Source organism: Euwallacea fornicatus, chromosome 25 (genome assembly GCF_040115645.1).
Source record: "Euwallacea fornicatus isolate EFF26 chromosome 25, ASM4011564v1, whole genome shotgun sequence".
Taxonomy (NCBI): Eukaryota; Metazoa; Arthropoda; class Insecta; order Coleoptera; family Curculionidae; genus Euwallacea; species Euwallacea fornicatus.
In genome coordinates this window covers 1,715,097-1,730,323 of record NC_089565.1, presented here as the reverse complement: position 1 = coordinate 1,730,323, position 15,227 = coordinate 1,715,097, and the positions used below count along the sequence as shown (strand labels likewise).

At 34.5% G+C, this 15,227-nt stretch overlaps 1 protein-coding gene and 1 long non-coding RNA gene across 2 annotated transcripts in view; one reads left to right on the top strand and one right to left on the bottom strand.

Moving 5' to 3' along the window:
* Positions 1-4,088: 4,088 nt before the first annotated feature.
* Positions 4,089-4,821, top strand: LOC136346995 (uncharacterized). The gene is made up of 2 exons (XR_010733407.1): positions 4,089-4,262; positions 4,474-4,821. It is a non-coding gene; the product is annotated as an uncharacterized lncRNA (long non-coding RNA).
* Positions 4,248-15,227, bottom strand: part of LOC136346988 (alkaline phosphatase-like) — a 256,494-nt gene continuing 245,514 nt past the window's right edge. The window contains exon 10 of the mRNA XM_066296587.1: positions 4,248-4,769. Coding sequence (XP_066152684.1) covers positions 4,483-4,769 — 287 coding nt within the window. The 3' untranslated portion in view covers positions 4,248-4,482. The remainder of the gene's footprint in view (positions 4,770-15,227) is intronic.

The following is a 15,227-nucleotide window of genomic DNA, read 5'->3' as shown; positions in this document are numbered from 1 at the left end:
GATAAATTTGCTATCGTATACAGGGCGTGCAAAAACGAAAACTAATCAAGTAAGAGCTTTAAGTGGCTAGAACATCACTGGTTTAAATGCAATGCCGTATTTTCTAACTTACCAGAATATGTGATGTTCAGTTACCCATCGAATGGCACTGGGATGTTCACAGCTACGTCTTCGCGGTTTTACAGAACACACTAAACAATTGTCCTTAGCACCATTTTCACAACTCGTTCTATGTGTCCCCACGTAAAAAAATCTAGACGAGTTAAGTCCGGGGATCTGGGTGGCCAATTTCGAAATCCATCTCTCCCAATCCGCCTTTTTTTAAAGTTGACATTTAAAGATTGCCGAACCTCACGATGATGATGAGGCGGAGCTTCATCCAATAGAAGCCACGTGATGGTTCTGATATTTAAAGGGACTTTTTCTAATAATGCTGGAAGTTGGTGGAAAAGGAAATCTAGAAACATCATTGTCTACAATACGTCTCCGACAACTCCACACGATATGAAAACACGTATAAGAAACGCGTTTGAACCTGTTACCACGCAAACGTTGTCCAGAGCTAGCAGTGGTTCTGAAAAAAGAATTTGTAAGGGTCTGGAAATGGACATTGTGAACGTATAACGTGGCATTGCATTTAAACCAATGAAGTTATGGCCACTTAAAGTTCTTACTTGATTAGTTGTTATTTTTGCACACCCTGTATGAGAAGCAAAATTATCATAATTAGGATATAAAATATGATCTATTGTTACGCTACACTGCAAATTACACTTACATAACTTAAATTCTTCTTAAGTGTTTAAAGCATGAAAATTATGTAAAATTTTGATAAAACTTAAATTATTTAAAATACCTTCAGTGTAGGTGTCGTAAATCTCATTAAAATTGACACTTGTTATGATCGAGGGATTCAAAAATGTAATAATATACGAGGGGTTCCGTTTGAAAAAACACAACTTTGATACTTTCAGGGATTTTGGGACCCCCTGTATAATACGAAAGTAATTTCAAAAAGTGGTCATAATAGACCCTCATATAGTCCAAAGGGGAAACTTTTCGAAAGCCTCGTATTTTGGCTACAATATTTCCTGCCGTATAGCGTGAATAACCCTGTATATAGGGAAATGAAAGAAGACTAGAGAATTGATAGCATTCTCATTGCGGATCGTAATATATTTTTTTCATCTTCTCGGATAATACAAACTGCGGGTTTAGAGTCTGGTGCTCATCGAGGTGCTTTATATCGTTAAATCTATAGACTTTCTGAACTCGTTCATATCCATTGTGCCGTTACACGACAAACCTAAATGAGCCTGAAGATAATTTCTGCTCAATATCGCTTCGACGTGATGTCGTATTTTAAGCTCCTCCGCGGCCAGGCCTCGGAACATGATTTTCTTTCATTTCAGGCCGCTAACTACCTATCCGAACCCTCAAAGCCTTGTTCCAGTGTTATTTCTGTTCAAAACGTGTCATTTTGTACTTTTTACTTTGGATCTTCAATCTCTAACTCACACTGTGGAAACCGTTGAAACGAAAGCTTTCGTTCAAAGACCTACCTGAAATTCGGTGGTACAGGGCGTTCCAATATAAACGCCCCTATGCCTTTATCATTTGCAATTGTGGAAAAAAGGTGTTCGTAGGTAAAGTTTATGGTTTCATCTAAACGTTCCAACACATCCTGTTTAAAATATACAGAGGGCACGAAGAAGCGTGGCAGACCAAAACTTGTGCTTTTTTGCTGAATATTTTCCGAAAATTTGGATGTAATAGATCAGCGACCTAATAACATCAAATGATAGCTTGGGATTTAATATTTTTTCACAGAACGAATTTCCAACATTTAAAAATTGATTTTGCTGTACGGAAGTAGTTACTATGTTATTGGAGACAAACGTATTTTTTCATTAAAAATTAAATATCATGTGTCAACGTATAAATTTAGCCTATTAAATGAGTTTAAAATTTAAACATTTAAGAAAGCAAAAGTCTGGTTTCCTGTGCTTATTTGGTACACTCTGTATATTTTTAATAAGGCATTTAAAGATTTAAAGAACCCTCAATTTTTTATATATTTTTTTAAATTCGAAAACTGAAAGAGGTATACAGGGGACGATACTGAGAGTTTCGACGACAACCTAAATGCGGAGCGTTCATTCGGGTTGTGTCAATAATGGAAACATTCCAGGAGATCTTCTCGGAAATATGGGTTTACGAGAACGTTTTAGAAAATTCACCTTTGAGTGATGATTTGAAAACGACTAGAAAGCATTCAAGAAGATTCTCGCAGTCTCAGCTGACGAATGTAACGGCGTTGAGGCATCCGAAAGAGTTGAGGTCTCTATGTGGTAGCGAGAAGATTTTCATCTAACTACTTAGACTAAGTAAACTTGTTAGTCAAAAAGCACTATTTGAGTAGTTTTTGCGTTTTTTTTTGTTTGCGTTTTTGTGTTCAATAAACTCTGGTTCGCTTCAAAAAGTCTCATTTATCCACAAGAAGTGTAACTACTTTTCATGAAAATTCAACAAACAAGTGGTGTTCAAAAATTCAATTATTCCTGATCAGTTTTAACAGAAAATACATACACGTCACCAAGACTCCTGCTCTCTGCATGTATTATATACTCAGTGGCATTAGAAGTGTTACACTCAGTAGAAATAATTTTTTTTTATTAATGTTTTGGCAACAACATGACTATATAGAGAGCAGGCCACGATGCCACGTTCAACATTTTATCTTTAACAGCTTTTGCAAAAAAAGCTTCATTTCTTTGTTTTTTTTTTCGTGAAGACAGCGGCTCACGCGACCTGCTTCTATTGTCACTGAGAATATTTCACTTTCGTAATCAGGAAAACCCGAAAACGAGTGTGAAGAAAATAAGTTATAATTCGCAGTTTGGTTCTTTTCGTGTCTATCGAATTAGGTAGCACGTACGTTTTTAGGGTGCGTGGGAGGAACGCAACATTCAAATGAAAAGGACGGAGATATAATGTGCACGTCTTCTACAGGCTAGACTAACGGACCAAAGTTGTTGATGAGGGTTGAATAAGGATGGTGGTATGGACGTCTGCTTTTGAGTTGGTTATTTAGCACAATTCTAACGCGATCACGGGCGCGACAAAATATATTAATGATTTCACCGTGTTCCGTATAACTATAAACAGTTCTTGTGATTTTGATTTTATTTTTCCTGCGTTTAGTTTATAAATTAATAGTCCATCACCTCCTAATTCGCCACCTGCTTTTGTTATACCAGCTATTTACATTTCCGCTCAAAAACATAAAATTTTTGAGACGCCACTGCTCGTATTTTATGTTGACCTTGAATTGATTTGATACACACGATACGTATGTACGATGCACACACTGAGATCCCAACTGCGACCTATACAGAGGGGATCAAAAGTCCCGCATAAATTTATTAAAAATCGAAGGAAATATTTTTTTAATGAAAATGCTGAGTACGTTAAGTGTTATTTTAGTTGTGTGTTTTTTGACTTAACAAATATACCATGCAGTAGACAAATGTATTTTTTTAATTTTTTTTGTGAAACCTCATGAATTTTGTGACGTTTATCAGTTCTTTGACGAATTCTTAACACATCACCTGTATCGTACCGGCGTCCAAATTCAATAGTTCTCGAAAAAAATGACAAAAAATGGAAATGGAAGAAACAGAATAGAACCATTATTGTCCTGGTGGAAAGGGAAGTGGAGCAATGACATAATAACCGCCAAAAATTTCCGTTTGTTACTAATGGTGCGTACTCAAAATCATCATTATTCTAATGAATTGCGTTAAGCTCTTGCTGTGGACGTTGTGTGCCATTACATGTTTCTGGATAACAAAATTTCGATTCCGGATTTAATTTTGGCGCCCACGAGCCCCTGAGTCTTTCACACTTTTGAAATATTTCAATTTCGGATTATATATATTACGTAGAATACGTGAAAACATTAAAATATCATTTGTATGACGATTTCTTGCTAAATCCTATAATCAAAAATTAAATAATTCAGAAATGCGTGAGGATTATTCGCTGGTAAATGCTTTCATAATTTCTATATGCACTCAGAATTCGAACAAATGTATCATATCGATTCAGTAATTCCTATCAACACGTACGTACACCTAATATCAGTTGTGCATAAATGTGAGAATATGAATGCTTTAAAACAGTGTTTAAATGAACTTCGTTACATTTACATCGGTTAATGGGATCCTCTTGAATATGAAACTCCATTATATAACTAGAAGGTATAATTATCCATTAATTTACCATAATGTGTATGTACAATTTTTTACATTCTATTTTGTTGGTCCTTCGCTGCTTAAGCATATACACACACAAACACCAACCAATTTACGGATAAAATTTTGAATTTCGCGTGTTAGTACCATCTTATTTACATACCATTAAGATTTAGGTCTACCACTCCGATCACGATGTATTCACTTCTTTTTACAGTATTAGTACTTAAGAAACCGCCAAAAACTTCACTATACCTATGGAAACTAACACGAAATCTTGAAGCTTAATTTGGATCCCTTTGGAACTTAATACACGGTGTCCATCGTCGGCCATAACACTAGATGCAACTGCTACTGGTTGTCCGTTCACTGCATTGCTCGATACCTCGTTGGGTGAACAGTTGTGGATGGATGATGGGATAGAGTGTTCCAGACCTTGGCAGCGAAGACGATGTTCGCCTAAGCAGGCTGAATACGCTATAGCGTGTGGAATGTAACTTTGATCGAAGGTACCTTCAACAAGAAGAAAAGCATTGTAGATACTGAATAAATTTGATCCGAAGAATGTGTTGAATGTTATTATATGGCAGATTTGGTTGATATTTAAAAATGAAACAAAGGTAAGTTTCTGGAACGCTCATTTAGATAATGACATATGTCTTAAAATATCTCTTCCAAAAAAGTCAGGAAAAATAAAAATAATAAGCAAAATTTCCTTTTTTTTTGGATATTTCCGGAAGTATTCAAATTTTTTTCGAGTTTGGAGATGCTTAATTCTAGCAGTACAACATTGCCCCAATTTAAGCGACCTCGTATCTCTTATAGTTTCGGAGACATCATAAATAAATCGCTTCGAATTCGGACCACCCTGTACACAATGCAATATGCAAGGAAGAAGTTGACCCTACTTAAGACAATTATTGATGACCATATTAAATTCACAGATCTTGCTTTTAAGTCCACAAACGCATTCGCTATGCCCACCCTAATGCATTCCTTTGGAGTAGTGAAATAGTCTACTACAGACTTGACACACCTGGACGTCGGAACGAAAGTGATATTTACCGAGAATGGGAAACTGCATCCTAAGTCATGTATTCAACGATTGTTACTCCAGGTAACACCAAAATAGGTGGAGTGCCAGAATTGATCAGCATTCATGAACTCCACGCCAAATTAATAAACTCCATGACATAATGGAGATCGTGGACTGCACAAAGCCGTGTCTAGTCTGGATAGCAACTGTACTTCACTAACTTTAATCAAAATAGAATACGTAGCAATGGAAAATAGGGCAGATAGAAATAAATAGAATGTAAGACAAATAGTTTACACATACAGTGGTGGCCATTGAAATAGAGCCAGTTCAAAGAAATATATTCCTTGGGAAGTAAAGTTTCAATATCACACCGAATTAGCATAATAATCGTATATTGTGAATATATAATTAGGAAAGAAAACTTTAACAACAAACTTAATTTAAAAAAAAATGCATAAACATAATATTTAACGAATAAATGGAACAAATCAACACGAACGCTCGGTCATAAAAATAGAGCCGACCGAAGATAGAGGCATGATCAATAATATTTTGCAGTTGCAAAATTAAGAAATAACGCTTAAACTCTCTTTAAACTCTTAAAACATTGTTTTATGATCATTATGTTTAATAACTTCGACGCGTCTTCTAGGCACAGAGCTTACAAGCTTTTGACACACGTCTGGCTTCCCATTCTGCCTTGACCATCTCCCAGAGTTCGTCCTTGTTTTTCGTTTTACGTTTGCCAACGGCATTCTTGAGGACAGTCCATAAGTTCTCAATAGGATTAAGGTCCGACGACTGGGAGGGCCAAGGTAATAAATCCACATTATTATCATTTAAAAATGTTTTCTCTCTCCTAGACGTGTGCTCCGGGTCGTTGTCTTGTTGGTACTTCCATGTTAGCGGCATGTTCGCCTCTGCAAAAGGCAACGTAACATCTCGAAGAATGTGGACACGTTTATGGCGATCCACGGTTTCTTTAATCCGGTAAATTGGTCCTACACCATACCATGAAAAGACTTCCCAAAGCTTTACGTTACCACCTCCATATTTAACTGTTTTGATGGTGTGTTTTGGTAATAATTCCTGGCTGGGTGGTCTTCAGACACAGTGTCTCTCATCAGATCCAATTATATTTATTTTTGTTTCATCGCCCCACGAAATGTAGCGCCATTTTTTTATTCCCTCCCTCATCATCCCAATTCAGTTGGTCTTGAGGGAATTTCAAACGTTGCTTAATGTTCTTGGAGGATGACAAAGGAACTTTTCCGCCCTGTAAATTAGTTGTCTGAAGCCTTCTTCGAATAGTTCCTGTACTTATTTCCAAATCTAGTTCAGTTTTAATACTGGTAGCTTGAGGGGATCTTTTTTGGAGACTCAACCAATTTGCCTATCTGTACGAGGACTAGTTTTTCTCCCCGCTCCACGATTTTCCCGACTTGGTGGGATTTCTTATAGCATTTTCAACCATTTTTTTTGAGCACCCGATAAGTCTTGCAGTTTCTCTCAGCGATTGTGCCTCTTTCTGTGATGTTAAGATTGCCACTGTTTCTTCTGCCGCGCAATGAACGCCACGGCCCATTTTTATCTAAGTCACTCTTTAGTACTTCATTAAATGCCGAAAAGGACATCACGGTGATGATAACTTAAAGGGAACGACACGTGCAAATTTGAAGGAACACCAGCACTATGTATTTAATTTTTCACGTCTCTATTTTAATGACTAAAAATTTAAAAAAAATTAATAAATTTGATTTTAATTTTAATAAAATTGAAATCAAACAAGTCCAAACAAGTTTAAATTTTTATCGTGTTCGCTTATAACTTTCGTTTCGGTGCGCATTTGAAATAATTTCTACTGAACGTGCATAGGAATTATATAGAGGTTCGTCAACATTTCTGAAAAGTTGTAGCGTTGAATTCTACCGAAAGTGTCAGCTGGCTCTGTTCCAATGGCCAACACTGTATGTAAGGCGCTATAGTATTATAACGATACTGCACGGTTCATTATCGCAGGATGACAAAGAACGTTGGGCATTTATGAACCACATCCAGACCTGCAGAACACCCTCTCATACCTAATGATGAAACAGAATACCAAAATAGATCTATGCGTCAGTAAAGATGTTATTGAGACACAACTGAATGGTATCAACAAGGGGATATTTCATGATGACGCCTTAAGTGCCCTGTGGTTTTGTATGTCATTAAATCCGTTCCGTAGTCCTAAATCGCTCGCCAGACAGATACAAAATGAAAGGAACATCGTTGTGTAGGTACAATAAAATATCTTATGACAGGATGTTTCCATTCGAAGTGTTTTGACAGGAAAAACCTATTTCCTGACTAGATAGACGAAAACTGATTTAGGTGTTACGTGCTCGATTTTTGAGTAATGTTTAATGTCAAAAACCGTCTCCCGATATCGTCACACACTACTAAGATGTATAATAGAAGGTTTTTCGATTTTTGGCAGTTTTGAAAATCGCCGATAACTTCCTTATTTAACAAAATATTGGAGTTGCCTAAAAACATGATTAAAGCCTTTTCTTGAGAGGAATCTAATGGAGTGCTCAATTTTTTACGCTGTTCACCGTTTTATTAGAAATTGCCACAATTTTACTTTTTAAATTATAAATTATAGGCGGCCATAGCTTAAGAAAGTAGACAATTTTAAATCCTTTTTAACGATATATTTACTACGGGATGCAAGAAGCTGGCTCGCCCTTGCAACTTTTTTATTTTTAAACTTAGAAACTTGAAATTAAGAGGGAAACTCTATGAGAATGGGGCCGATTGATTGACATTAATGACGTCTACCTAGAACTTCCGGTTTAACCGGAAATTACCTCAGTTTTCGATTTTTAAACGTGGTGCCTCATGAATTTTTACTTTTTCCTGACCTAGAGGTCATTTTCAGTCTAAAAATATGTCATTTCATAAAATATATTTTTTATGTGAAAAAATCGATGTGCCGTTAGTAATCGATGAATGTCGCCGATAGCCTTCCGATGCTGCGCGACTTTATACGAAAAGATTCCTATTTGGAAACCTTTCAGGCCGGCACTGTTTTAAAAAATTACTGAATAAAATATAAACGGGAAATGCTAATGAAGAAGAGAAGTTTATTATCAGTGAAAACAAAGAAGTCGATGTTTTATTTATGGTGGAAGTTAATCCAAATACATCAATTCGAGAGAGCTCTAGAATGTGAGAGTAGCTGTTCGTCAGGGCGGCGAATTTTGAAAAAACTTCTGTATTCTTGTAATCATTAACAATTAATTGAGACGATCAAAATGATCGCTTTGTTGTTCCTGGCAAACAAAAGCATTTTCAACTTTTTTCCTCATAACGTTGTTCAATTGATTTGAGGTAATATTGTTCATCGCCCTACGAACTTTTTCTCTTAATTCTTTCCGATTATTAGAAGGAGTGTCGCAACTTTATGCTTCAACTGTATCCCAAACAACAAAATCAAGAAGAGTCAAGTCGGGCGATCTACGAAAGTTTACATAGATTATGGGTTTAAATTAGTTAAAATTTTTTAAACTATTTAATTATCTAGGTGGTCATCTGATTAACCCATTAGTACCAATTCAATAATTAAAAAAAAAATCTTCAAAAAAAATTCCGTACTATAAGGAAATTGTGTAGTGAGACATAATCATTCTAAAAATAAATACTAACTCCTTGTAGCGGTAAATTGTTTTAAAAAAGCCGATATTTTTCCATTAAAAAAATTTAAATATCGTTCCCCTGCTAGCTGAAATCGGAAATTGTTGGATCTATAAAAGAGCATAAGACTTCTGCTGCTTTTAATATGCTTAGTAAAACTTACTAACAATTCTCCGTCCTAATAATCCGAGCTAAAAATTAAAACCAAATCGTTCTTAAGGGGTACTTTGAATCTTCAAATGTAAATTACTTTGAGACCAATAGGGCGCATGGTCCCAGTTGAAGAGTCCGAAATTAGTAAATCTCCTTTCATCAGAATATAATGTTATGGAATGACATTCTCCCAATACTTACAGCATATCAACTTTTTTACTTTTAGTATAATTTTAATTTTTTTTATAACGTAATTCGCCTGCCTTTTCACCATAACAGACGATTTTCAAAAGTAGAAATATTTTATTCTTTTATTCTGTCATTTGGAAGGGGACCGACGTATTTTTTTCCAAATTTGAATGTCTTTGATGGATTAACGGATCATTTCTAAATGAACATATGCTGTGTTCGGTAGAAAAAAATTCGGGGAAAATGGTCTTTTAGAAGGTCGCAATGAGCCACCATGCTGCCATTTGAAAAACGGGAGATAAATGGAAAAAACTGTTTTTCGGTATTTAAATTGCTTATAATAAAAGAAAAAATACTCAATAAAATGACACATTAGTATTTTTTCTCATAATTCCGACCTAAAATTGTGCTTAATACGTATGCCTCAGAGCCGTAGCTCGACATGAAAAAATCAATTTTTTTTAATGACGTATTTTTAGATTAAAAATGACGTCTAGATTACAAAAAAGTTCGAATTTATGGAGCATTACATTTAAAAATCGAAAGTTGAGGTGTTTTCCGGTTAAACCGGAAATGCTAGCTAAACGCCATTAATGTCAATCAATCGGCTTTATTCTCATATAGCTTCCCTTCAAATTTCAACTTACTAAGTTTAAAAACAAAAAAGTCACAATGGCGAGCCATCTTCTTGCATCATCCTGTATATAACTCTAATATTCATTATCGAATATGAGAGAAATATAACTTTTTTTTTTTAATGAATTGGCTAAGAAAATTGCTGTTAAAGGCTTTGAAATTTAAGAAAAAAAGATCGTTTTAATGCCTTGTAATGAAATGGACTAAATTTCAAAACTTAATCTTAATATAGATATGGAAACTGACCTCAAAACGTGTAAAAGTGACAGAAGGTAACCATGGAAACTAATAAAAAATCAATTTTAACAATCCTCATTAAAATGTAATAAATTTTAAAACATATTTCTAATGTAGATGTTTACACTACGCTGATTGATTAAACACATTTTTCACATAAAATTACAGCTATTTAACAGTGTCAAAGCAGTGATTTTGGCAAAAGCACGTCGAGCGCTTTCTTCTAATTCTGCTCTGGTTTCAATATTTCTTCCCTTCAAGATGGGATCTTTTACTCCCTCCCACAAAGAGAAATCCATGAAAATGAGGTCACAGGACCTCGTCGACCACGGTATGGGACCACTCGTTCCGATCCTGCGCTGTTGAAATTCTTCATTTAAAAACCTGGATGTAATTCGAACGTTATGAGGAGGACATCCATCTTGCTGATAATACAGGCCTTCAACATGAGCGAGAGGTAAATTTTCGAGGAACGAAATAAGGCAAGTGTTCAAAATGTGTAAATAACCTTCAGCTATTAAATGTCCTTCGTAAAAATGAGGTCTGATAAATCTTCCTCTAAACATCCCAACCGATATGTTAAATCCAAATCCACCTTGCCGACTTTGGGAAACAACTGCTTGTGGATTTACTGTGCAATAGTGGTAAGATTTGTATCCGTTAAATATTCCAGAATTATCCATATTTTCTCCTCGTCAGTCCAAATAACGGTTAATGGAAAATTTATATCTTGGTCGCAATTCTCTAAAAACCCGTGGCAAAATTTCAACCTGTTAGCGATGTCCTTCCAGCGAGGCTGATAAACACGTCTTGTGCGATAAGGTTTATAATGGTGTTTTTTAAGCATTCTTAAAATGCTTGTTGCATTATTAGCACTTCTTTCTCCAATTGGCTTTAATTCTTGAATTTTTTTTTCTTTCCTTGTGTTGCAGAGGGTCCTTAATACGTTCAAAATTTATAAAATTATTTTTTATTGGTTGAAAAATTATCTTCTCTGGTAGAATATTTATTAATTTATATTATACGGGGTGTTTCAGATGAGTGCGTCACAAATTTAAGGGGTGATTCTATAAGTGATTTTGAGAAAAAAAGTTTATATGAATATAGGTCAATTTTCGCTTTCTATCTGAAATACAGGGTGTTAAAATTTGCTATATTTTTTTAATAAGTCCGGACCTGCATTAAATATTTTTATCAAACTTAGTGGGGGTAAGTTAGGTATGGAAACATATCTTTTAAGAAAAAAACGATTTTTAAATGCAAGCAGTGGCGCCCCCAAGGCTATGGCCCTGATTATTTTTTTGTGAAAAACATGTTACACCGCTGCTTTTTCAAAAAATAAAAGTCGTTTTCTTAACGGAGAACATTTTCAGCAATTTATTTAATTTTTGTTTGTCTAAATGGTCGTTATAAATTGCTACAAGTTAAGTATTATTATAACTAATTTAGTCGTTATTATAACTTAGAATGTTTACTAATCCATTTGTTGTTTGAAAACGCTTGGCGTTACGAAAAAAATTTCAGAGACTATTTATTAACAAAAACAACGAGAATTAAGAAAACAATTTTGATTTTTTTAAAAAGCAGCGGCGTAGCATATTTTTCACAAAAAATAATCGGGTTCATGGCCTTAGGGGCGCCACTGCTTGCATTTAAAAATCGTCTTTCCCTTAAAAGATGTGTTTCTACTCCTAACTTACGCCCACTAAGTTTGATAAAAATATTTAATGCAGGTCCGGACTTGGCAAGTTCGTTGCAAAGATTTTAAAATTGTTAATTATTATTATTATTGTAAATTGTTAAGCCATGGCCACCTAAGATTTAGATTTGAAAAAACAAAGTTGTAAAAATTTGTAGGAAAACGGTGAAGAGCAGAAAAAATTTTAGTACTCCATTAGATTCCTCTGAAAAAAGTGGTAAAATGATATTTTTGCGCAACTCCAAGGTTTTAATAAATAAATTAGTTTTTGGCGATTTTGAAAATGGTCAAAAATAAAAAATTCTCCCATATCTTAACAGTTTGCGACGCTATCGGAATAGGGTTTTTGACGTTAAACATTTCTCAAAAATCGAGCCCGTGACACCTAAATCAGTTTTCTTTTATATAGTTAGGAAATCGGCTTTTCTTGTCAAAACACTCCAATTTAAAACTCGCTTTACATATACGGATGATATTAAAATCTATTGTTTCAATTTAGGTACAATTTCAAAAATACTCGAAATTTTTCGTAAACCATCATCAGATCCATCAGTAGAATGTGGAATGTGAAATGCAAAATCATACATACATAACAAAACAAGTGGAGAAATAAAGATAGTCACTCTCAAAGTGTAAAATTAGGTCACATAACTTTTAAGCATGGCCTTACAGGGAAGTAAATTAACCCCTTGAAAAATACTTAAGAGCAGAATAAATTCAAGATGGCCGCTTAAGGCCTAATGGCATGCTAACGTATTCCTTCATAATGGATAACTCAGGAGAGAAAACTGCATTTCAAATTATATATTTAACGGTTAACACTCAAGAAATAGAGGTCGAAGACCCATCGACTAATATACCGAGTGACAAAGAAAATTAAACACCAAGAATTTATAATTTTATTGGTGAAATTTTCTACACACAATCAGGGTCCCTACCTAAGGTGAGGAAGTTCAATATGTCAGCAAATAAGCGATTTAGACGAAAAAAAAATTTCCAAAAATTTTTAACACGTAAAAGATCCCTATTTTCAAATTATTTTTACATTTACATCCATAAAAGTCTGTTGACAGGGAACACAGTTTTTACGCGTTCGGATTTTTTGATAAGTTGGTCTTTTACTCCAATTTAATGTCAATTTTATCATATATTATGATTTATGATGACCGTGGTAAAATTTATTTGCTGTTTGACTTAATGGCTGCTGACGTCACCAATGCGGCTTTTAAAACATTTAGGAGCTTAAAGGGGGCAACTTTCGAGAACGCAGAAACGGCTGAGTGGGGGAATAAGGTAATGTAGTAGACGTGAATGATGATGTAAAAATTGTAGATTTTTGAATTCTCTACACGATGCCGTTGAGAAAATTGGGGCATTCTATTTGAAATAAGCAAGCTATTGGTGATTGAAATTGTGGAACATCACTGTCGGAGACATACTTTGGTAGCTGTGGAAGATTTTTTCTCCGGAAATTTGAGAATATTGAAAATAAGAAAGTTATATAAAATTATAAGTGAGTAAAATTTTACTACACTTTTTGCTCACCCTGTACATGTCTGTTTACTTTTTTTTTAAATTGAATTTTACTTTGAAGAATAGTTCGTACTTAAAGAATTATAGTAAAAAACATAAGTAAGGCAATACATTTCACTTAAAAAAAATAATTTCTTGACCTTTGCATTTTTTAATTTTCTCAAATTTCTCGAGAAATATTTGTGCTAGATCTAATGTATGTCATAAAAATTTGACTATTTCCTTCTTCTAATTCCCAATATGTAATAGAATATAGGGTATTCCATAAAAAAACATCCCTTTGAAGGGTATCTTTTATTTGCATACCTTGTATAAATGAGAATATTTAAAAAATTTATCTTATGAGGTCTTACATACGCCTCGCGAAACAATTTTCGATCAAAATAATTAACAAGGACGCGATCCACCGAGGCGCTCTTAGTGCCCCACCCTGTATATGCAGTTTTGTCTATATGTTTTTTCCTTTATGAAGGAAAACGTTATAAAGGAAATGTGAAAACGGTGATTCCGGAGGGAACCGGTGTTATGAAGAAAAAGGAAAAGAATGAGTGCCCTCACAGAGTGTTTGTAGTTACAATTCTATATTTTTCAATAGACTTTTGATGATATGAAGCAGGTAATTTAGTGTTTGAAGTTTGTATAATTTGCAAAGTAGAGCATTATCCTGGATTCTGTCAAGTATCTTAGTAATATTCGTAAATATGCTTGATTTTCAATGCTTTAGACGCGACGGTGGTATGTTCATCAAAACAGTGAAGGGTGGACGGTTGAGTGCTTTGGTTTAAAGCTAAATTGATATATTGCTACATATTTTTTGATTAGTTCCTGAAATTTCCTATGTATTTTTATAGTTTTGTCTTTATGTATTCTCGAATCCATTTTCGGGATATAATTACTATTCCTTTTTGGTCTGCTTCCGGAATAATTTCATTTCTAATGCGGTTGTCCAGCTGATTAAGTGTGTAATCCTGATATTTTTCCCGGCGTCGTTCACTAAATTTCCATTATGTTATCAAATTTAGGGTTCGTCGAATTGCTGGTGGTTTTTCGAAAGTGTCCGGTAAATGAGTGAAATTTACTTTAGCCCATGCAACATTCTACTTCAACGTCATCGATTGTACCAATGGTATTTTTTTATTTATAGAATTAATATAAATAAATATTTTTTAAATGATGCAATTTGGAGTTTAAAGAAATAGCCCTTTAAACATCCGATCATACTTAAGGTCCTTCAAGAAACTTTTTTTGGAATTTTGATTAAAGCTCCTAGTGGCTAAACACGAGAGGGATTTTTGTTCTCCTAGTGCCATGTTCATTTGCTGTCCCACACGACCAGAAATAGGAGATAGGAGACAGTTACGTAGACAAAAGATTAGTTAAGAATTATATTGTTTACGCACGATTTACTGAGTGCACATATTTGAGTAGTTTTGCTAACGGTAAGCGATTATCACATTAAACTTACTGAGCATTTTAAAGATGTTTGTTTTACTGATTCAACTGAGCACGAAATCCATCACATGTACGAAAAATCCACCGGGTACTTTATTGAAAAAATCACTAATTCAATTGATAAACTACGTTACATTGCGATTGAATGTCGTAAGTGGCTTGTAAGTGACATGGGTGCATTTAGCCTTAACCATATGCTTCTCAGAGCTTCTAGAATTAGTTGTCACAATATTTAAGGAAAAATGCTTCCTTTTACTTAGAATATTTTGGTTTTAATTAATGTTTTTTTTTTTAGTAAAGTTTTCTACATCAAGATTCAACCTTTATTGTCTAACCGATTGTTATTCTACATTAT